Below are 23,018 nucleotides of genomic sequence, written 5' to 3' on the forward strand. Positions count from 1 at the left end.
GACCTGGAGTTCCAGGATCCTTATTGGCAACCTTGCCTCCTTACACTCTCTGGGACCCCGAGACTGCTCCCTAACCCTTTAGGCTGGGGTGAGCACTGTCTAAACTGGCTGAAGGAAGGATGCCACCTGAACAAGGGATTAGTAAGTCTGACACCAAGTTACGGACTGTCTGGTCAAGTGATCTAAAGGGATCTTCTAAAACATGTCCTCATAGTCTCCGTTCCACTGTTGAAGCATTGCCAGTCATGGAGACCGAAGATGAAACCTGGCAAATGGAACTGTATATGAGACAGCGATCATGAAGCCCACAACCTCCATGCATCGAGCAACGAAAGGAAGGGAAGTTTGACCCTGTGGTTTTCTGTTAGGGATGGGCGCATCAACACTGAGCTGATGATAGACCCTAGGAATGATACACAAGTCTGAAGAATTAAAGGGGCATGAAACCAACATTTTTTTCATTATTTAGATAGATCATGCAAGTTTAAACAACTTTCTATTTTACTTCTATTATCAAATTTTCTTCATTCTCTTGGTATATTTTCTTGAAAAGCAGTGATGTAAGTTAAGGAGTGTGCACTTATCTGTAACACTATATATCAGCAGTTTTGCAAGAATGTTATCCATATACAAGAGCACTAGATGGCACTATTTCCTGCCATGTATTTCTCCAGACACCTACCTAGGTATCTCTTCAATGAAGAATAACATGGGAACAAAGCCAATTTAATAATAGAATATGAATTTATAAATTGTATGCTCTGTCTGATTTACAAAAGAAAAGGTTTTGAGTTTCATATCCCTTTAAGGAAAGAGCTGTGTCTGTGTGGTAAGGACCGTGCTACATTTACCTGCAAGGCTAGCGCTCTGGGTTCACTTATTCCAAGATGGCTGTGGCATTAGAGGTCCAGGCCAAGAGCCTTCAGATTAGCACAGACGACCTTACAGGGTGCACTGTTTTTCTTCATGAGTAAAAGACTTTTGTGAGTGTGCTAAGAATAGCACTATTATCCGAAGTGACCCCTGCAATTATTTTGTGGCAAAGACTGAGGGGAAATTGATAAAAGGTCATCACTATTTCTTATTCAGTGCCTGGTTATTTTGTATGGAAGTCCTAGTGATTCTGTGCCCAGCTTCTTTTGGCCTTGGAATGTCTCCTTACATGTTCTTTGCCTTATCCTTATCTGTGTTTTGAAGTTCAGACAGACTACCTAGCTAAAGATCGTAGGAACTGCTCTTGGTATTATACTACTGTTTTACCCATTTGCTGTGACATCTGGTTTCTGACTGATCTTATGGTTCTAAACTACTCAGAATGGATCCGAGTCTTCTCCTGCTCAGAGTTAACTTTTAATCTCCTGCAGAAGTGGTTCAAGTCACCAAATGAGGTAATTACTGTTTTACCTTATAAAAAGTTTACGTGACCAAGTCGATGGTAGAAATAAATTAACCCTCCTGCACTAAAGGAAGTATAATGTGAATGGTCTCCATCTTGGAAGTGGGCACCAAGATAGGCCGAAAAGTACTTTCTTACTTTGATACTATGAAGAGACTAGAGAAAAATCCTTGGTCCAGCTCTGAGGATGGAGCTGAAACAATTACTCCCATTGATTCCAGATCTTTCACACAAGCCAGAAAGTTCTTAGCCTTTAGGGGATCTTGAGTCAGGAGGAATCTTCCCCGAGGAGGTTTCAATGTAAAGCTTATTCAAAACCTCTGAGAAATTATTTCCAACACCCAAGCCTCCTGAATAGACCCATCCCAAGCCTCCTGAAAGAGATTCAATCTGCCCCTACCAATAACCTGGTCTGGAATGGGGGCCACGCCTTTATGCAGACTTGGAGAAAAGGAGAGGACTTCTTTGTCTGCTTGGTTTTAGACCACGAAGGATTGGGTTTCCAATAAGTTTTGGGAGAACCCAATTGCTGGGTAGAGGAATATTTTTGGACTGCCGAAAGGAAAAGCACACTAAGTTAACCCTTAGAGCACCAGCACAGTGCTAAAAACCAAATACCAGTGTCCAAAAACTGCAGAGTTAGCACAAGTAACAAAGGGCTGTTCTTGCATTCTCCTAGTGTAATACCACATGTGATGACTTTGTGGAATCTGACCATCCTAGGAAAAAAAACACCTTTATTTTTGTCCATATTTGTTATTTAGAATTAGTTACAAAAATCCATTTGTACACTATTTTCTATGGGGAACATTGTAAGTGCAGCAGAAGAGTAGCTGAATATTAGGTAAAAACAAATATTTTAAATCAATATCTAGTGCTAATGCAACAAGCCAGCAGAAGCACTATATATATATATATATATATATATATATATATATATATATATATAAATAAAATTTATTCTTTAATGGGGTCAAGATTGTAAAAAACAAAAGTGAACCTAATTGGCTGATACACAAATCAATCAACTGACAAGGACATTGCTGTATTACTGTACTATTAAATAGTTTACATTTTAAGTTTTTCTTCATGCAGAAAAGCATTTCCCATCTTTTGAGGATCACTGAATAAATTACCTACATTTTTTGTTGCATGGAGGTTACTTTGTTTATCATTCTCAATGAACGCAATGAATACGGAAAATGTGTTGTGTTTTTAAATTCGTCTGAATCCACGTTCATAACAAATGACCTCTGATCTCATTTTACATCTTCAACCAGTTAGCATTTAATTAGTTAAGCTTTTTACTTCCCTTAGTGTCCAACATCTTTTTCCATTGCACATTAATCAGACACACATAACGTATTTAGTTTTCAGTAAGAGGTTCACAGAAACGTTTTAGTACCAATAAAATTTTATGTGCTTAATGTATTTGTGTGGAAATGGAATACTGCAAAGTTCCCTCACCCCAACATAGGGAGAAGTACCCTTTGTGTGAATTCATCCTTGCAGTCTAAGTGCAAAATCCATATATGCACACATACACATGGAGCGATAGGTGTGTGTAGATGTATATAATTGCACAGATAGATCTATAACAATTAGACATGTGTCTTTAAAGGGACATAAAACACTATAAGACTGTTACTCTGGTAGCTTATTAATAACTGTCCTCAGCAAAGGAGATAAGCAAAAACCTTAGACCTAGGTTACAACATGGCAGCACCCGGGACTATATTGAGACTCATTTTTACACTTATTTCTTCAATATTTAAATTACTAAAATAATTTAAAAAACAAAATACATCTATACATTATTCTCAGACTAATCTTTGTTTTGAATACATAATTAAATCTAACATTTACTGTTCAAAGTCCCTTTAATATTGTTGTGAAAGCACATTTATTACTATTGAATAAGCAGTTTCACACGAAAAAGGCAGAAAGTGTGTAAGTAATTTAAAAGTTTTATGTACTATGCCCTGTTGCAGAATAGTGTGTTACATATGGAAACATCTCGTTGCACATTTATGGTGTTAAAGGGATACTAAACCCAATTTTTTTTTAATATAGATTCAGATAGAGCGTGCAGTTTTAAGCACCTTTCTAATTTACTCCCATTATCAATTTTTCTTCATTCTCTTGCTATCTTTATTTAAAAAGCAGGAATGTAAAGCGTAGGAGCCGGCCCATTTTAGGTTCAGCACTCTGGATAGTGCTTGCTTACTGGTGTCTACATTTAGCCACCAATAAGCAAGTGTAACCCAGGTTCTGAACCAAAAATGGTCCGGCTCCTAAGCTAACATTCTTGCTTTTTAAATAAAGATATAAAGAGAACAAAGAACATGTTATAATAGGAGTAAATTAGAAAAGTGCTTAAAATTGCATGCTCTTTAAAGAAAAAAAAATGGGTTTGGTATCCCTAGTTAGATGGACTACGAGCACACACAAGCTTTCATCATCTTGGATGAGTAGGAACGGATATGTATCAGGAATATTTCTCAGAATATTTGTAACATAGAAAATATAGACCGTGCAAAAAGACAATCTTCTTGTAACCAGCATCTTATATGCCAATGTCCATACCTACTGAAAAATTCCTTGCTACAACTCATATGTCAGAAAGCTTTTATTATATATACTGTGGTTCTACAACTATTATTCATGCCCAGTGTGTATACATATTTACTAGGCAGGGATTTTCCTACAGCTTCATGTGTCATTTGTGAACCCCTGACTATTCCGCTATAATGTAAGTAAAGGTTAAAGGGACAGTCTACACCAGCATTTTTATTGTTTTAAAAGATAGATAATCCCTTTATTACCCATTCCCCAGTTTTGCACAACCAACACAGTTATATTAATATACTGTTAACCTCTGTGATTATCTTGTATCTAAGCCTCTGCAAACTGCCCCTTTATTTCAGTTCTTTTGACAGACTTGCAGTTTAGCCAATCAGTGCCTGCTCCCAGATAACTTCACGTGCACGAGCACAGTGTTATCTATATGAAACACATAAATTAACACCCTCTAGTGGTGAAAAACTATTAAAATGCATTCTGAAAAGAGGTGGCCTTCAAGGTCTAAGAAATTAGCATATGAACCTCCTAGGTTAAGCTTTCAACTAACAATACCAAGAGAACAAAGCAAAATTGGTGATAAAAGTAAATTGGAAAATTGTTTAAAATTACATGCCCTATCTGAATCATGAAAGTTTATTTTGGCCTAGACTATCCCTTTAAGTTACTCTTGGCCCAGAATTTAAAGGGACATTATGTACAACATTTTCTGCCATGTATATGAAAAAGCAGCAAACATAATAAAAATGTTTGTGTGTGACAAAAGGTTATATTGACATGGAAGTCACAATATAGCCAATTTTATATTTATCCATTAGAAATTATTCTTGAAATTGCAACAGATCTGCATACAAAATAAATGCATTTAAAATTAGTCATTTTGTTAGAATAATATGCATTGTTTGGTAATCCCAAGACCCCATTTATTTATTTTTTAAATCTTACTTCCTTAACTGAGGCCAATTAGGGCCAGATATAAACAAACTTAAACACAGCCAATCACTGTGTAGCACGTATAAGCCCCAGGGTTTTGAATTAAATGGAATGCACTCCTATTTCTCTGCCGGGAGTTAAATTACAGGAAAATCTGGCAAAAAAAATAAATAGAAAAGTGTTTTAATAATGTAGTTTACATGGTTTGGGGAATATAATTTTGAATTTAATTTCCCTTTAAGTAAAAGCTTTTTATATTTAAAGTGAAACTAACAGGAACAACCGAGTCCTTGCTCTCCACTGCTCACTAATAGGGACAACTACCATAGAAATGGTTTATTTCTTCAGCAATGGAACATCCATTTAAAAATAAAAAAACGAATATATTTGGAAACATTCACTTTTAGATGGAAGAGAAAATATCTTTGATTATGTCCCTTTAACACAAAGCAGCAATCTTTCAATTGGCCACACAGCATGCAGGGAACGTTATCCATTTACAGTAAGGTAATCGCGCCGGTTTCTTTCTTTGATCTCACCTTAACCTTTCTTCTGGAATTCCCAAATCATGTTGTCACTCATTAGAGCATGTCATTTCATCACTATTGACCCTGCAACTCCATGTATTTAACTGCCGCAAAAGGGGTTAAACACATAGTTAATGTACTTTTGCATCCTGAGCGGAAATTGACGCTGCCCCAGGTCAGCAGCTCATGTTACACAGCTGGGTTGTGTGACTAGCGCTGTTGATGGGATGGCTAGTGATAAAATTACATAGTCTAGCCAGCGTATGACAGCATATCATTTTTTCACTATAATGGCACTTTTACTCCAGAAAATGATTGTGAACAATATCCCCAATCCCCCCCAAAGGGATGATTCAAGAGGTGGGCTAGGTATAATGAGGCTTCAGTGTCATATAGTCTCACTTCCATGCTATTCTCCAATTCAAAGTAATTTTGCTGGTGCAAGAAGCATTCAATGGAAATTTGGTCAGTTCTAAGTACCGTTCTGCTTTAGTAAGAAACCAAGAGTAATAAATGTGCTGTCATCATAGAACAGAACATAAAACAAGATTTATACTTATGATATTAGTTTAATCATGCTCAAAATGACTGATGGCACACTGGGGAGTTTTTTTATTCTCTCTCCAAAAACCCTTCCAGCTTGTATGCATAAAATTAAATCTGAACGAGAAGAGCAGTCTAATTAAAGGGACAGTCTACTGGATTTATTTTATTGTTTAAAAATAAATAAATAGATAACACCTTTAATACCCATTTACCAGTTTTGCACAACCAATATTATTATATTTATATACTTTATAACCTGTATACCACTAAATTTCTGCCTGCTTCTAAGCCATTACAGCCCACCTCTTACCCTAGTGGATTTTAGTGGCTTTTAACAGCTAGTCAGACAGTGCTAGTTCATGTGTGCCATATAGATAACATTGTGCTCACTCCTGTTGAGTTATAAATGAGTCAGCACTGATTGGCTAAAATGTAAGTTTGTCAAAAGAATTGAGATAAGGGGGTAGTCTGCAGAGGCTTAGATACAAGGTGATAACAGATGTAAAAAGTATATAATAAAACGGTGTTGGTTATGCAAAACTGGGCAATGGGTAATAAAAGGGATGCATAAAAATTTAAAAGTAGGCTGTCCCTTTAAAAGAAGACCCTGAATACTTTTTGACCTTTTATGTAAAGCAGTTTCACCATCAGAGGAGTAATGATTGTGCTGTCACTCTCAGCATGAAAAATTGCTTTATCACAAATATAAATTATATATATATATATATATTTTTTTTAACACTTACATACATTTGATACATACAATATTTCATTAAACATGAATGCTAATACATGTGCAGTTAGTATATTCGTACACATTTCTGTGTATAATTTTATATACATATATACACACCTTTAAATTTTGTTGTATACTTTTTTACAGCAGGTTAAATGTAATTTTTCACTAAAACGGATTAAAATATTTTTTTCTGTACAAAATATTATGTAACAGTCAGTTATGAAACAGTCAGCAAGTGCTCAGAAAGAGCCATGTAATATAATTAGGCAACAAGTTATGGTGTCAGCAGTGGGATGTCATCAAAAATGCTTCTTCCAGATGGTGTTTTCACTCTTAAAACCACTGGTTCTCAAATCTAGTAGAAGTCTTGGTGAGGCAAGTTTAAATACAGCAGCATTTAAATAGATAGTAGATTATCAGCACCAATCTGTACTGCAATATATGTTGTAGTGCTCAGTTAGAAGTTTTCTGCCTCTAACCAGGGATGACTACCTCCATTTTTTGAAGGGTTGCAAAAAGATTAGATTTTCAGGTACCCTCTTTGTGAACGTTGGTTAGTTAATATGATTTACTCTACTTTTTTTTTAAATGACCCAAACTGAAGCAGAGAGGTCATGAAATCCAAGTCTATTTGAGGTCCTCGAGGGCTGTAGTTGGATACTCTCACTTCAAATTATTCAATGTCATGGAGATGAATGTATAGATTTGAAAACCTTACTTCAGTGGCAGGTGCTTTTTCATGGCATTCTTCATAATATCCTTTCCGGCACTAAAGGTAACATTCTTTAGAAAATTGTTATCTTTCAAATGAGAAGACTGTCCGAACACAAAATGGTAAACGCGCACACTAATACTGCTACAGAGCAATTAAGCTCTAGGGATGGGTTTACAGCGGCCCCCAGCATCCAATGTTATAGCTGAAAATTTGGGTTGTGTTTCTGGAGTTCCTTTAGGATTCGCTGCTGCTGTTTTCTCTGCTGTTCTAGCTCAGCCTTAACAGCGAATAGTTCTTTTTGCAAATCCTGCATATAGACAAAGGATATGAGATTAACAGCATAATCTTCTGGTTCTCTATATATTTGTAATTGCTGGATAGTCGGTTCTTCTATCTATTTTTTTTCTTGTGTATATATTTAATTCCTTAAGAATAATCTATTTAAAAGTCTGTCCAGCAGATTCAATTATTTCATTAAGGTTTGAAAAGTTATCAAACATTAATACATATGAATTTTTACATTTGCTATATGCAAACAAATACCATATATATATATATATATATATATATATATATATATATATATATATATATATATACACACACACACACACACACACACACACACACACATATATACACACATATATATACACACACACATTTTAATTTACATTTATTTTACCCTTCACCAGCACAAAACACTTTCATACACTATACTGCCAAAATTATGTGGAAGCCCCTGCTAAGTGCAGGTGTTTCAGTAACCCCTATTGCTAAAAGGTGGATATACAGGGAGTGCAGAATTATTAGGCAAATGAGTATTTTGACCACATCATCCTCTTTATGCATGTTGTCTTACTCCAAGCTGTATAGGCTCGAAAGCCTACTACCAATTAAGCATATTAGGTGATGTGCATCTCTGTAATGAGAAGGGGTGTGGTCTAATGACATCAACACCCTATATCAGGTGTGCATAATTATTAGGCAACTTCCTTTCCTTTGGCAAAATGGGTCAAAAGAAGGACTTGACAGGCTCAGAAAAGTCAAAAATAGTGAGATATCTTGCAGAGGGATGCAGCACTCTTAAAATTGCAAAGCTTCTGAAGCGTGATCATCGAACAATCAAGCGTTTCATTCAAAATAGTCAACAGGGTCGCAAGAAGCGTGTGGAAAAACCAAGGCGCAAAATAACTGCCCATGAACTGAGAAAAGTCAAGCGTGCAGCTGCCAAGATGCCACTTGCCACCAGTTTGGCCATATTTCAGAGCTGCAACATCACTGGAGTGCCCAAAAGCACAAGGTGTGCAATACTCAGAGACATGGCCAAGGTAAGAAAGGCTGAAAGACGACCACCACTGAACAAGACACACAAGCTGAAACGTCAAGACTGGGCCAAGAAATATCTCAAGACTGATTTTTCTAAGGTTTTATGGACTGATGAAATGAGAGTGAGTCTTGATGGGCCAGATGGATGGGCCCGTGGCTGGATTGGTAAAGGGCAGAGAGCTCCAGTCCGACTCAGACACCAGCAAGGTGGAGGTGGAGTACTGGTTTGGGCTAGTATCATCAAAGATGAGCTTGTGGGGCCTTTTCGGGTTGAGGATGGAGTCAAGCTCAACTCCCAGTCCTACTGCCAGTTTCTGGAAGACACCTTCTTCAAGCAGTGGTACAGGAAGAAGTCTGCATCCTTCAAGAAAAAACATAATTTATGTAAGAACTTACCTGATAAATTCATTTCTTTCATATTAGCAAGAGTCCATGAGCTAGTGACGTATGGGATATACATTCCTACCAGGAGGGGCAAAGTTTCCCAAACCTCAAAATGCCTATAAATACACCCCTCACCACACCCACAATTCAGTTTAACGAATAGCCAAGAAGTGGGGTGATAAAAAAGTGCGAAAGCATATAAAATAAGGAATTGGAATAATTGTGCTTTATACAAAATCATAACCACCACAAAAAAAGGGCGGGCCTCATGGACTCTTGCTAATATGAAAGAAATGAATTTATCAGGTAAGTTCTTACATAAATTATGTTTTCTTTCATGTAATTAGCAAGAGTCCATGAGCTAGTGACGTATGGGATAATGACTACCCAAGATGTGGATCTTTCCACACAAGAGTCACTAGAGAGGGAGGGATAAAATAAAGACAGCCAATTCCTGCTGAAAATAATCCACACCCAAAATAAAGTTTAACGAAAAACATAAGCAGAAGATTCAAACTGAAACCGCTGCCTGAAGTACTTTTCTACCAAAAACTGCTTCAGAAGAAGAAAATACATCAAAATGGTAGAATTTAGTAAAAGTATGCAAAGAGGACCAAGTTGCTGCTTTGCAGATCTGGTCAACCGAAGCTTCATTCCTAAACGCCCAGGAAGTAGATACTGACCTAGTAGAATGAGCTGTAATTCTCTGAGGCGGAATTTTACCCGACTCAACATAGGCAAGATGAATTAAAGATTTCAACCAAGATGCCAAAGAAATGGCAGAAGCTTTCTGGCCTTTTCTAGAACCGGAAAAGATAACAAATAGACTAGAAGTCTTACGGAAAGATTTCGTAGCTTCAACATAATATTTCAAAGCTCTAACAACATCCAAAGAATGCAACGATTTCTCCTTAGAATTCTTAGGATTAGGACATAATGAAGGAACCACAATTTCTCTACCAATGTTGTTGGAATTCACAACTTTAGGTAAAAATTCAAAAGAAGTTCGCAACACCGCCTTATCCTGATGAAAAATCAGAAAAGGAGACTCACAAGAAAGAGCAGATAATTCAGAAACTCTTCTGGCAGAAGAGATGGCCAAAAGGAACAAAACTTTCCAAGAAAGTAATTTAATGTCCAATGAATGCATAGGTTCAAACGGAGGAGCTTGAAGAGCTCCCAGAACCAAATTCAAACTCCAAGGAGGAGAAATTGACTTAATGACAGGTTTTATACGAACCAAAGCTTGTACAAAACAATGAATATCAGGAAGAATAGCAATCTTTCTGTGAAAAAGAACAGAAAGAGCAGAGATTTGTCCTTTCAAAGAACTTGCGGACAAACCCTTATCTAAACCATCCTGAAGAAACTGTAAAATTCTCGGTATTCTAAAAGAATGCCAAGAAAAATGATGAGAAAGACACCAAGAAATATAAGTCTTCCAGACTCTATAATATATCTCTCGAGATACAGATTTACGGGCCTGTAACATAGTATTAATCACAGAGTCAGAGAAACCTCTTTGACCAAGAATCAAGCGTTCAATCTCCATACCTTTAAATTTAAGGATTTCAGATCCTGATGGAAAAAAGGACCTTGTGACAGAAGGTCTGGTCTTAACGGAAGAGTCCATGGTTGGCAAGAGGCCATCCGGACAAGATCCGCATACCAAAACCTGTGAGGCCATGCTGGAGCTACCAGCAGAACAAACGAGCATTCCTTCAGAATCTTGGAGATCACTCTTGGAAGAAGAACTAGAGGCGGAAAGATATAGGCAGGATGATACTTCCAAGGAAGTGATAATGCATCCACTGCCTCCGCCTGAGGATCCCGGGATCTGGACAGATACCTGGGAAGTTTCTTGTTTAGATGGGACGCCATCAGATCTATTTCTGGAAGTTCCCACATTTGAACAATCTGAAGAAATACCTCTGGGTGAAGAGACCATTCGCCCGGATGCAACGTTTGGAGACTGAGATAATCCGCTTTCCAATTGTCTACACCTGGGATATGAACCGCAGAGATTAGACAGGAGCTGGATTCCGCCCAAACCAAAATTCGAGATACTTCTTTCATAACCAGAGGACTGTGAGTCCCTCCTTGATGATTGATGTATGCCACAGTTGTGACATTGTCTGTCTGAAAACAAATGAACGATTCTCTCTTCAGAAGAGGCCAAAACTGAAGAGCTCTGAAAATTGCACGGAGTTCCAAGATATTGATAGGTAATCTCACCTCCTGAGATTCCCAAACTCCCTGTGCCGTCAGAGATCCCCACACAGCTCCCCAACCCGTGAGACTTGCATCTGTTGAAATTACAGTCCAGGTCGGAAGCACAAAAGAAGCCCCCTGAATTAAACGATGGTGATCTGTCCACCATGTTAGAGAGTGCCGAACAATCGGTTTTAAAGATATTGTTTGAGATATCTTCGTGTAATCCTTGCACCATTGCTTCAGCATACAGAGCTGAAGAGGTCGCATATGAAAACGAGCAAAGGGGATCGCGTCCGATGCAGCAGTCATAAGACCTAGAATTTCCATGCATAAGGCTACCGAAGGGAATGATTGTGACTGAAGGTTTCGACAAGCTGCAATCAATTTTAGACGTCTCTTGTCTGTTAAAGACAGAGTCATGGACACTGAATCCATCTGGAAACCCAGAAAGGTTACCCTTGTCTGAGGAATCAAAGAACTTTTTGGTAAATTGATCCTCCAACCATGATCTTGAAGAAACAACACAAGTCGATTCGTATGAGATTCTGCTAAATGTAAAGACTGAGCAAGTACCAAGATATCGTCCAAATAAGGAAATACCACAATACCCTGTTCTCTGATTACAGAGAGAAGGGCACCGAGAACCTTTGTAAAAATTCTTGGAGCTGTAGCTAGGCCAAACGGCAGAGCCACAAACTGGTAATGCTTGTCCAGAAAAGAGAATCTCAGGAACTGAAAATGATCTGGATGAATCGGAATATGCAGATATGCATCCTGTAAATCTATTGTGGACATATAATTCCCTTGCTGAACAAAAGGCAAGATAGTCCTTACAGTTACCATTTTGAACGTTGGTATCCTTACATAACGATTCAATATTTTTAGATCCAGAACTGGTCTGAAGGAATTCTCCTTCTTTGGTACAATGAAGAGATTTGAATAAAACCCCATCCCCTGTTCCTGAACTGGAACTGGCATAATTACTCCAGTCAACTCTAGATCTGAAACACATTTCAGAAATGCTTGAGCTTTTACTGGATTTACTGGGACACGGGAAAGAAAAAATCTCTTTGCAGGAGGTCTTATCTTGAAACCAATACTGTACCCTTCTGAAACAATGTTCTGAATCCAAAGATTGTGAACAGAATTGATCCAAATTTCCTTGAAAAAACGTAACCTGCCCCCTACCAGCTGAGCTGGAATGAGGGCCGCACCTTCATGTGGACTTAGAAGCAGGCTTTGCCTTTCTAGCTGGCTTGGATTTATTCCAGACTGGAGATGGTTTCCAAACTGAAACTGCTCCTGAGGATGAAGGATCAGGCTTTTGTTCTTTGTTGAAACGAAAGGAACGAAAACGATTATTAGCTCTGCTTTTACCTTTAGATTTTTTATCCTGTGGTAAAAAAGTTCCTTTCCCACCAGTAACAGTTGAAATGATGGAATCCAACTGAGAACCAAATAATTTGTTACCCTGGAAAGAAATAGAAAGTAAAGTTGATTTAGAAGCCATATCAGCATTCCAAGTTTTAAGCCATAAAGCTCTTCTAGCTAAAATAGCTAGAGACATAAACCTGACATCAACTCTGATAATATCAAAAATGGCATCACAGATAAAATTATTAGCATGCTGAAGAAGAATAATAATGTCATGAGAATCACGATGTGTTACTTGTTGCGCTAAAGTTTCCAACCAAAAAGTTGAAGCTGCAGCAACATCAGCCAAAGATATAGCAGGTCTAAGAAGATTACCTGAACACAGATAAGCTTTTCTTAGAAAGGACTCAATTTTCCTAAAACGAAGTACCATCTGACGTAGGAATAGTAGTACGTTTAGCAAGGGTAGAAATAGCCCCATCAACTTTAGGGATTTTGTCCCAAAAATCTAATCTGTCAGACGGCACAGGATATAAATGCTTAAAACGTTTAGAAGGAGTAAATGAATTACCCAATTTATCCCATTCTTTGGAAATTACTGCAGAAATAGCATTAGGAACAGGAAAAACTTCTGGAATAACCACAGGAGCTTTAAATACCTTATCTAAACGTTTAGAATTAGTATCAAGAGGACAAGAATCCTCTATTTCTAAAGCAATTAGAACTTCTTTAAGTAAAGAACGAATAAATTCCATTTTAAATAAATATGAAGATTTATCAGCATCAACCTCAGAGACAGAATCCTCTGAACCAGAGGAGTCATCAGAATCAGAATGATGATGTTCATTTAAAAATTCATCTGTAGGGAGAGAAGTTTTAAAAGATTTTTTACGTTTACTAGAAGGAGAAATAACAGACATAGCCTTCTTTATGGATTCAGAAACAAAATCTCTTATATTATCAGGAACATTCTGCACCTTAGATGTTGAGGGAACTGCAACAGGCAATGGTACTTTACTAAAGGAAATATTATCTGCTTTAACAAGTTTGTCATGACAATCAATACAAACAACAGCTGGAGAAATAGCTACCAAAAGTTTACAGCAGATACACTTAGCTTTGGTAGATTCAGCACTTGACAGCGATTTTCCTGTAGTATCTTCTGGCTCAGATGCAACGTGAGACATCTTGCAATATGTAAGAGAAAAAACAACATATAAAGCAAAATTGATCAAATTCCTTAAATGACAGTTTCAGGAATGGGAAAAAATGCCAAAGAACAAGCTTCTAGCAACCAGAAGCAATAAAAAATGAGACTTAAATAATGTGGAGACAAAAGCGACGCCCATATTTTTTCGCGCCAAATAAGACGCCCACATTATTTGGCGCCTAAATGCTTTTTGGCGCCAAAAATGACGCCACATCCGGAACGCCGACATTTTTGGCGCGAAATAACGTCAAAGAATGACGCAACTTCCGGCGACACGTATGACGCCGGAAACGGAAATAGAATTTTTGCGCCAAAAAAGTCAGCGCCAAGAATGACGCAATAAAATGAAGCATTTTCAGCCCCCGCGAGCCTAACAGCCCACAGGGAAAAAGTCAAATTTTAAGGTAAGAAAAAATGGTCAAATCAAAATGCATTATCCCAAATATGAAACTGACTGTCTGAAAATAAGGAAAGTTGAACATTCTGAGTCAAGGCAAATAAATGTTTGAATACATATATTTAGAACTTTATAAACAAAGTGCCCAACCATAGCTTGGAGTGTCACAGAAAATAAGACTTACTTACCCCAGGACACTCATCTACATATAGCAGATAGCCAAACCAGTACTGAAACGAGAATCAGCAGAGGTAATGGTATATATAAGAGTATATCGTCGATCTGAAAAGGGAGGTAAGAGATGAATCTCTACGACCGATAACAGAGAACCTATGAAATAGACCCCGTAGAAGGAGATCACTGCATTCAAATAGGCAATACTCTCCTCACATCCCTCTGACATTCACTGCACGCTGAGAGGAAAACCGGGCTCCAACTTGCTGCGGAGCGCATATCAACGTAGAATCTAGCACAAACTTACTTCACCACCTCCATCGGAGGCAAAGTTTGTAAAACTGAATTGTGGGTGTGGTGAGGGGTGTATTTATAGGCATTTTGAGGTTTGGGAAACTTTGCCCCTCCTGGTAGGAATGTATATCCCATACGTCACTAGCTCATGGACTCTTGCTAATTACATGAAAGAAACATTATTTTCATGCAGGACAATGCTCCATCACACGCGTCCAAGTACTCCACAGCGTGGCTGGCAAGAAAGGGTATAAAAGAAGAAAATCTAATGACATGGCCTCCTTGTTCACCTGATCTGAACCCCATTGAGAACCTGTGGTCCATCATCAAATGTGAGATTTACAAGGAGGGAAAACAGTACACCTCTCTGAACAGTGTCTGGGAGGCTGTGGTTGCTGCTGCACGCAATGTTGATGGTGAACAGATCAAAACACTGACAGAATCCATGGATGGCAGGCTTTTGAGTGTCCTTGCAAAGAAAGGTGGCTATATTGGTCACTGATTTGTTTTTGAATGTCAGAAATGTATATTTGTGAATGTTGAGATGTTATATTGGGTTCACTGGTAAAAATAAATAATTGAAATGGGTATATATTTGTTTTTTGTTAAGTTGCCTAATAATTATGCACAGTAATAGTCACCTGCACACACAGATATCCCCCTAAAATAGCTATAACTAAAAACAAACTAAAAACTACTTCCAAAACTATTCAGCTTTGATATTAATGAGTTTTTTGGGTTCATTGAGAACATGGTTGTTGTTCAATAATAAAATTAATCCTCAAAAATACAACTTGCCTAATAATTCTGCACTCCCTGTATTCCTGCACATTAAATCTCCAGTCAGTTTGTAAAATGTCTGTCATTAGATCTGCCCCAGTCAAATGTAAATGCTATTATTGTGAAGTGGAAGCATCTAGGAGCAACAACAGCCCCACCAAGAAGTAGTAGACCACACAAACTCACAGAACAGGCCGCTGAGTGCTGAAGCATGTAGCACATAAAAATGGCTATCATCTGTTGCATCAATCACATCAACCTTAGCACAAGAACTATAGGTTTCCATGGCCGAGCAGCTGTATACAAGACTCAAATCAACATGCACAATGCCAAGTCTAGGCTGTAATGGTGCCACCACTGGACTCTGGAGCAGTGGAAACATTTTCTGGAGTGAAGAATCATGCTTCACTATCTGGTAGAAAAATCTGGGTGTGGCAGATGAAAGGAGAACACTACTTACCAAAAAGCATAGTGCCTACTGTAAAGTTTGGTGGAGGAGAGATAATGGTCTGGGGCCTAGGACCCTTTGTTCCATTGAAAAAACATCTTAAAGGGCCACTAAACCCAAAATCTATCTTTCATGATTCAGATAGAGAATAGAAATTTAAACATTACAATTTACTTCCATTATTTATTTTGCTTAATTTTTTAAATATCCTTAGTTGAAGAAAAAGCAATGCACATGGTGAGCCAATAACACGATGCTTCTATGTGCAGCAACCAATCAGCAGCTAGTGAGCATATCTAGATATGCTTTTCATCAAAGAATATCAAGAGAATAAAACAAATTAGATAATATAAGTAAATTAGAAAGATGTTTAAAATTGCATTCTCTTTCTAAATCATAAAAGAAAAAATGTGGTATGCATGTCCCTTTAATGCTACACGATACAAAGACTTTTTAGACAATTGGATGCTTTCAACTTTGTGGCAACAGTTTGGGGGGGCCCTTTCCTCTTCCAGCATGGCTGTGCCCTTGTGCACAAAGCAAGGTCTCTGAAGACATGGTTTGACAAGTTTGGTGTAGAGATACTCGAGTGGCCTGCACAGAGCCATGACCTCAAACCCACTGAACACTTTTGGAATGAATTTGAACACCAACTGTAAACTGGATCGTCTCATCCAACATCAGTGCCTGACCTCACAAATGCTCTTTTTCAAAATCTTGTGGAAAGCCTTCCCAGAAGAGAGTGGCAGTTATAGCTGCAAAAGGAAGCCAAACCCATGGGTTGGAATTGGAAGTTTTACAAGCTCATATAGGTGTGATATCAGGTGTCCACATCATTTTGGCCAAATAATGTATATGTGATACTATCCTTTTGTGCTCAGTGTATACATATATTAGAATCCTAGTTGAGTAAATCTCTCTCTGTAATGTGTTTTAAATGCCAAACTCTTCCCTTCACTCACCTCTTTGGTTTGTGATATTTCCACTGCAGTGCCTTCTTTTTTTAGAGGTGAGACAATACTCTCATCATCTCCTGTAAAAAAAAAAAATATAGAAAAATCTGTGAAAAGATTTAAGTAGAATGTATTAAATATTATGACAATCTTGAAAAAGAATATATAAGATTTATTGAATAAACTGCTATATATTCTAAACAAAATAAAGAACAATGTATAACTCATAATAAAACCATGCAGCAGTTCTACAATAAGTAATATGATTTGCATTAAATAATGCAGTACAGTAACGTGGCCAGCAACATCCAACAGAATAATTTAAACAAAAAGATAAATAAGAAAAAAGAAGATGTAATGTGTACTAGACACACCAATACTCCAGGGGGCACTCTTAACAAGTGTAAAATATAAAAAAAACCCAGCAACAAATAAAAAAATAATACTTAGAAACAATATTTAAAAACAATATTAAACATACAAATTAAAGCCCATAGAGACAAAGTCCAAAAAAGAGGAAAATACTCCAAAAAAAAAACCTATATGGGCAGCTGTCATAGGAGGGTCAGGATCCTGGCAATTCGAATGATCTAGGATTGAAGAACACAGAGGCGCCCATAAAAAGATAAATAACTTTGCCAGTCATTGGGGAGGATAAAGCGGGAAGTGCTTGGTACACAAGAGAAACAAAATGTATCCTTACCTGATAAATTAATTTATTTCATAGTGGTCAGAGTCCACAAGCCATTACTCCTGGAATTCAATTCCTGGCCAAAGATTTCCAAAGCTCTAAGAGCACTTAATCCACCCACCTTTCTGACATTCCTGTCTGAAGTATAGCCAAAAAGGAGAAGTATAAAGGTTGCAAAGGACGAAGCAGGAAAAATGAGGTGCAAACTAAAACTGCTGTCAGAAAAACGTATTAAAAAATAAAAATGGGCGGTTCTTGTTGACTCTCACCACCATAAAATAAATCAATTTATCAGGTAAGCATTAATTTTATTTTCTTCCATAAGATGGTGAGAGTCCACAAGCCATTATTCCTGGGAACTAATACCCAAGCTGTGGAGTCCACAAGTAATTGGGAAGAACAAAACATGTTTTAAGGCAGGCACCCAATTACCAGACACTGCTGCCTGAAGGACTTTCCTGCCCAACACATCAAAGTGGCAGAATTTAGAGAAAGTATGTTGCCGTGTTGCAAATGTATTCAATATAAGACTCATTCTTGAAAATTAAAGAAGAGGAAACTGATCTAGAAAAAAAGGCAATAAGGCGTTTTGGAAAAGACTATCCCGTCTCCAAGTAAACCTTGATATCCAAGAGATTTAGCTAAATAAAAGAATTTGTCCCTCTGACCTTTATGTGGACCAAGGGACAAACATATTAAAGGATGGTCTAAAAACATTTGTAATTTGTATAATTCTAATTTCCTTACAATATCTAAATTAAAGTAAGAGGCCATCAAATTAATTATTATAGGACAAGAACATGTGCTATAATCTCCTGATCAGTGCAAAAATTTCAGAAAGACTTCCAGCAGAAAATATTGCTAAAAGCAACAAAAATTTCCAAGACAGAAGCTAAATGTCCAAAGCATGCAGGTTAAAAAAGAAAAACCTGTAATGCTTGTAAGAAAACAAATTAAAGTGAAAGTAAACTTACCTGGTTTGCAATGTTTAATAACATTCTTAGTGCCAAAATAATATGACTTTCATTGATGTTTTTTTTTTTAAATTTACCTGTAAAAAGTTATCGCCGTAATTAATCATTTTCTTTTACTCTCCTAATTCAACCCGTTAATTTTTTTTTTTTCCTACTGGTCACGTTGTTCGCATACCCAATTGAAAATCTGGCCATTAGGCGGCTGTCAAACAACGTCATCCGCCTACTTCTAGTTCTGGGCATGCGCAACTATTTTTCAGGCATTACTATATTAGGAGCGCGCTCCCGTTTCGCGCATGCGCACTCGCTTTATTTGGAAAGAACCACGTCATCCGCCTATTTCTAGTTCTGGGCATGCGCAACTATTTATCAGGCCTTACTATATTAGGAGCGCGCTCCCGTTTCGCGCATGCGCACTCGCTTTATTCAGAAAGAAACAAGGTTTTACAGATAAGCGCACGCACGGGAGACTGAGAAAGCGCCGATTCGCGCATGCGCAATACAAATGTTATTTGTGAACGTGCTTTTAAGATACGTATAGAGCGGGTGGGACCGCTCTATACGTCGCCACACTGAAAGATAGGAAGTAGAGGATAAGAGGAGTTAGCATGTTAATGGTAGGAAATGTAATAATTAATAAAACTTGAAATAATAAAGAAATTGAAAAATTCAACTTAGCGATCTTAGTAGTACAATGTAATAGAATATATTGATGTGTTATAAACGGACTAACTTTACTTTCACTTTAATGTGCCAAAAAGGAGAAATTGGTTTAGATACTGGATATATCCTGACTAAGCCTGAACAAAACCTATATGTCAAGGCTTTAAGCAACTTTTCTGTACTATAAAACAGAAAAAAACGAAATATATGACTCTTTAAAGATAAATCATTATCCGAGCAAAAAGAAGAATTCTTGGAATTCTAAAAGAAAGCCAGCTAAAACTGTTTTTCATAGCACAAAAGAAACAACTTTCCAAATAATTTGAAAAATGAAAGCAGGTTTTATGGTCTGAAATAAGGTGTTAAATACAGTTTTAAAGAAACCTCTTCGTTATTAAAATACAGTAGGTATCCAATCTCTAATCCATCAAGATAAGAGATTGGATTTTGATGATTGTAGATAGCTTGACATCTAAATCAGATTCACAAACCAAGTTCTGCTTGGCCTGACTGGAGCAGTAAGATTAATGAAGGGAATGCTCTGTTTACATCAAACTATGACTCTTGGAAACGGAAATCATAAGGTCTATTTTTAGAAGACCCCATTGTTCCACAATCTAGTAGAAAACTACTTGAAGGAGAAAACAATCCCGTGGAAGAGAGACCATACTAAGGAAATATGCTTCCTAGATTTTCTTCCTGGGATGCGACATATAGAAAACATTTCTGTGTCCAATCAAAATACCTTGATCATAGATATAAGCTACAGCTGAAACATTTTCTGGATGAAAACTTGGATAAGTTTCTTCTTTCAGAAGAAGACAGCTCTGAAGGGACCTAAAGATTGCACTGTGTCCAAGATAATTATTGGTAACCTCGCCTCCTGAGGAAACGTACTCTCCTGGACCCCCAGACTGAACCCCAAACCAATAAACCAATGGCATCTGCAGACATTATTTTCCAAGTTGGGGCGAATAAAGGACGCCCTCAGAAAAATAGTTTTGAAAAATATCCACCGGGACAGACATTGTCTCACTGAAGAATTACATAGGATTCTATGAGATAGTGGAGTGAAATGTTTGCTCCATTGTCGAAGCATGCAAAGATGAAGAGGTCTCATATAAAACCATGCAAAAGGAAGAACATCTAATGCTGGAATCATCAGACCTAACACTTCCATACATTGGGATACAAATGGGTTGGAAATGTCGTGTAGTTGTGAGGAAACTGACTGATCCCTGATTAAAAGAAAGCTGCATAGTCACCGAGTCTATAATGGCTTCTAGAAAAAGAGTCACTTGATTAATGAGAAAGAGAACACTTTAAAATTAATCCTCCAACCATGTCTAAGAAGAAACAACAGTAGACTGTTAGAATGAAATACAGCTAAAGGAAAAGAATGGGCTTAAACCAATATGTCATCCAGGTATAGAGCCACTGAACTACATGAGTTTTATTACAGACAAAAGAGTTCCTAGAACCTTTGCAAAAAATCTGGGATCTGTACATAGACCAATTAGAAGACCCACAAACTGAGAAAGTTTGTCTTAGAAACTGGAGATAGTCTAGGAATAGGAAAGTAGGCAATCTTCAAATTAAATGTAGACATAAATTGACCATATTGAATAAGGGGTAGAATTGTCAAGATTTTTACTATTTTGAAAATAGGAACTCTGAAAAATGTGCTTAAAGTCATTAAGTCCAGAAAAGTTCCAAACATTCTTTCTTGGGAATAATGGAAAAGGATGGAATAAAATCCTCAGCCTTGTTCAAAACCTTGAACTACAGGTAATACAGCAAAAAAAAAAAAAAAAAAAAAAAAGACACCTTCCTCCAGGGAAACCATGTTTAGAACCCAGAGATCTTTGTTGGAATAGTTTCCCCATTTTCTACATTAGAAGCAATTAAAGGAAAAATACTATGAAATTTGAAGGATGGATTAAAAGTGAAGACAAGGCTTGGTTCACTTAGTGAAAATTATTTTAATAAGAGCCTCAGGAACGAGGGAGGAGGGGGAGGACAACTATTGTGACTTAGCAAAAGTTTTCAAAATCAAGTTGTTTGGAAGTTTTTTCCTCAGATGATTAAGGGTCTTTGACCTAAAGTACTAAAAATCTCTTTAAAGGGACACTCAATCAAAATTAAACTTTCATGATTCAGATAGAGCATGCAATTTTAAACAACTTTCCAATTTACCCTTCATGCATAACATCTTATACTGCAGAGAATCAACCTCCCTGTCGGCTGCTAACTTAGTAGTGTAAGCTGAGGGGGGCAGGGACATGAGCCATACATAACACGTTCCTGCTGAAGACGAATAACCCCCCTTTTCGGCTGCCATTCTTATGTAATACAAGCCGATGGGAGTAGGGAGCATGGCAAAATATTAAAATTAACATAGAGCCACTCCTTCACGTCCTAGCAGCAACTGCCCAATAACTTACCCTCGTAGGGAAACGGTTATCTAGTGTGAAAACATATAGTGCCAAATATTTCTGTGTACCAACTCCAGAAAACAAAATTCAGCACTTACCTGAGAATTCTGCCCGGCAGTAAGGCAACCCACTCGGCTTGTGAGACCTTCATTTTCTCCTCACATTGGCCTGTGGAATTTAAAAAGTACTGAGTCTCTCTCTTCCCTCAGACTTTTGCAGGTAGAGCAGCAAACCATGTATGGGAGGCACGGTGAGAATTATGTCCCACCAGCTCCCATTGCTTTAAAGCCACCAAATGCTTCTCTTTTTACTGAAGAGACTGATCTGGTCTAGGCTACACCCTAGCACAAAGTAGCACTCAGTGGCACCACTGTAAAAAAGGAAATTTATGCTTACCTGATAAATGTATTTCTTTTACGATATGACGAGTCCACGGATTTCATCCTTACTTATGGGATTACGCCTCCTGGTCAGCAGGAGGAGGCAAAGAGCACCACAGCACAGCTGTATATATAGCTCCTCCCTTCCCTCCCACTCCAGTCATTCGACCGAAGTTAGGAAGAAAAAGGAAAAGCCAAGGTGCAGAGGTGACTGAAGTTTAACAAAAATAAAGACCTGTCTTAGAAAATGACAGGGTGGGCCGTGGACTCGTCATATCGTAAAAAAATACATTTATCAGGTAAGCTTTTCCTTTTCCTTTTCTTTTACAAGATATTACGAGTCCACGGATTTCATCCTTACTTATGGGATACAATACCAAAGCTATAGGACACGGATGAAAGGGAGGGACAAGACAGGAACCTAAACGGAAGGCACCACTGCTTGAAGAACTTTTCTCCCAAAAACAGCCTCGGACGAGGCAAAAGTATCAAATTTGGAAAAAGTGTGAAGAGACGACCAAGTTGCAGCCTTGCAAATCTGTTCAACAGAAGCATCATTTTTAAAAGCCCATGAGGAAGCCACAGCCCTAGTAGAATGAGTCGTAATTCTTTCAGGAGGCTGCTGTCCAGCAGTCTCATATGCCAAACGGATGATACTCTTCAGCCAAAAAGAAAGAGAGGTAGCTGTAGCTTTCTGGCCCCTACGTTTTCCAGAAAAAACAACAAATAATGACGATGGTACGTAAAACCACCTTATCAGAATGGAAAATAAGATAAGAAGAATCACATTGTAAAGCAGAAAGCTCAGAAACTCTGGGAGCAAAAGAAATAGCAACCAAAAATAAAACTTTCCAAGATAACTTAATATCTATGGAATGCATA

General features: G+C 37.6%; 1 protein-coding gene across 1 annotated transcript in view; it reads right to left on the reverse strand.

The window, feature by feature from the left end:
- Positions 1 to 2,658: 2,658 nt before the first annotated feature.
- The window catches only part of BLTP3A (bridge-like lipid transfer protein family member 3A), a 197,243-nt gene continuing 176,883 nt past the window's right edge, over positions 2,659 to 23,018 (reverse strand). The window contains exons 20-21 of the mRNA XM_053706791.1: positions 17,003 to 17,073; positions 2,659 to 7,743 (exon numbers count right to left, since the gene is read on the reverse strand). Coding sequence (XP_053562766.1) covers positions 7,633 to 7,743; positions 17,003 to 17,073 — 182 coding nt within the window. The 3' untranslated portion in view covers positions 2,659 to 7,632. The remainder of the gene's footprint in view (positions 7,744 to 17,002; positions 17,074 to 23,018) is intronic.

This window comes from Bombina bombina, chromosome 3, assembly GCF_027579735.1.
Source record: "Bombina bombina isolate aBomBom1 chromosome 3, aBomBom1.pri, whole genome shotgun sequence".
Classification (NCBI taxonomy): domain Eukaryota; kingdom Metazoa; phylum Chordata; class Amphibia; order Anura; family Bombinatoridae; genus Bombina; species Bombina bombina.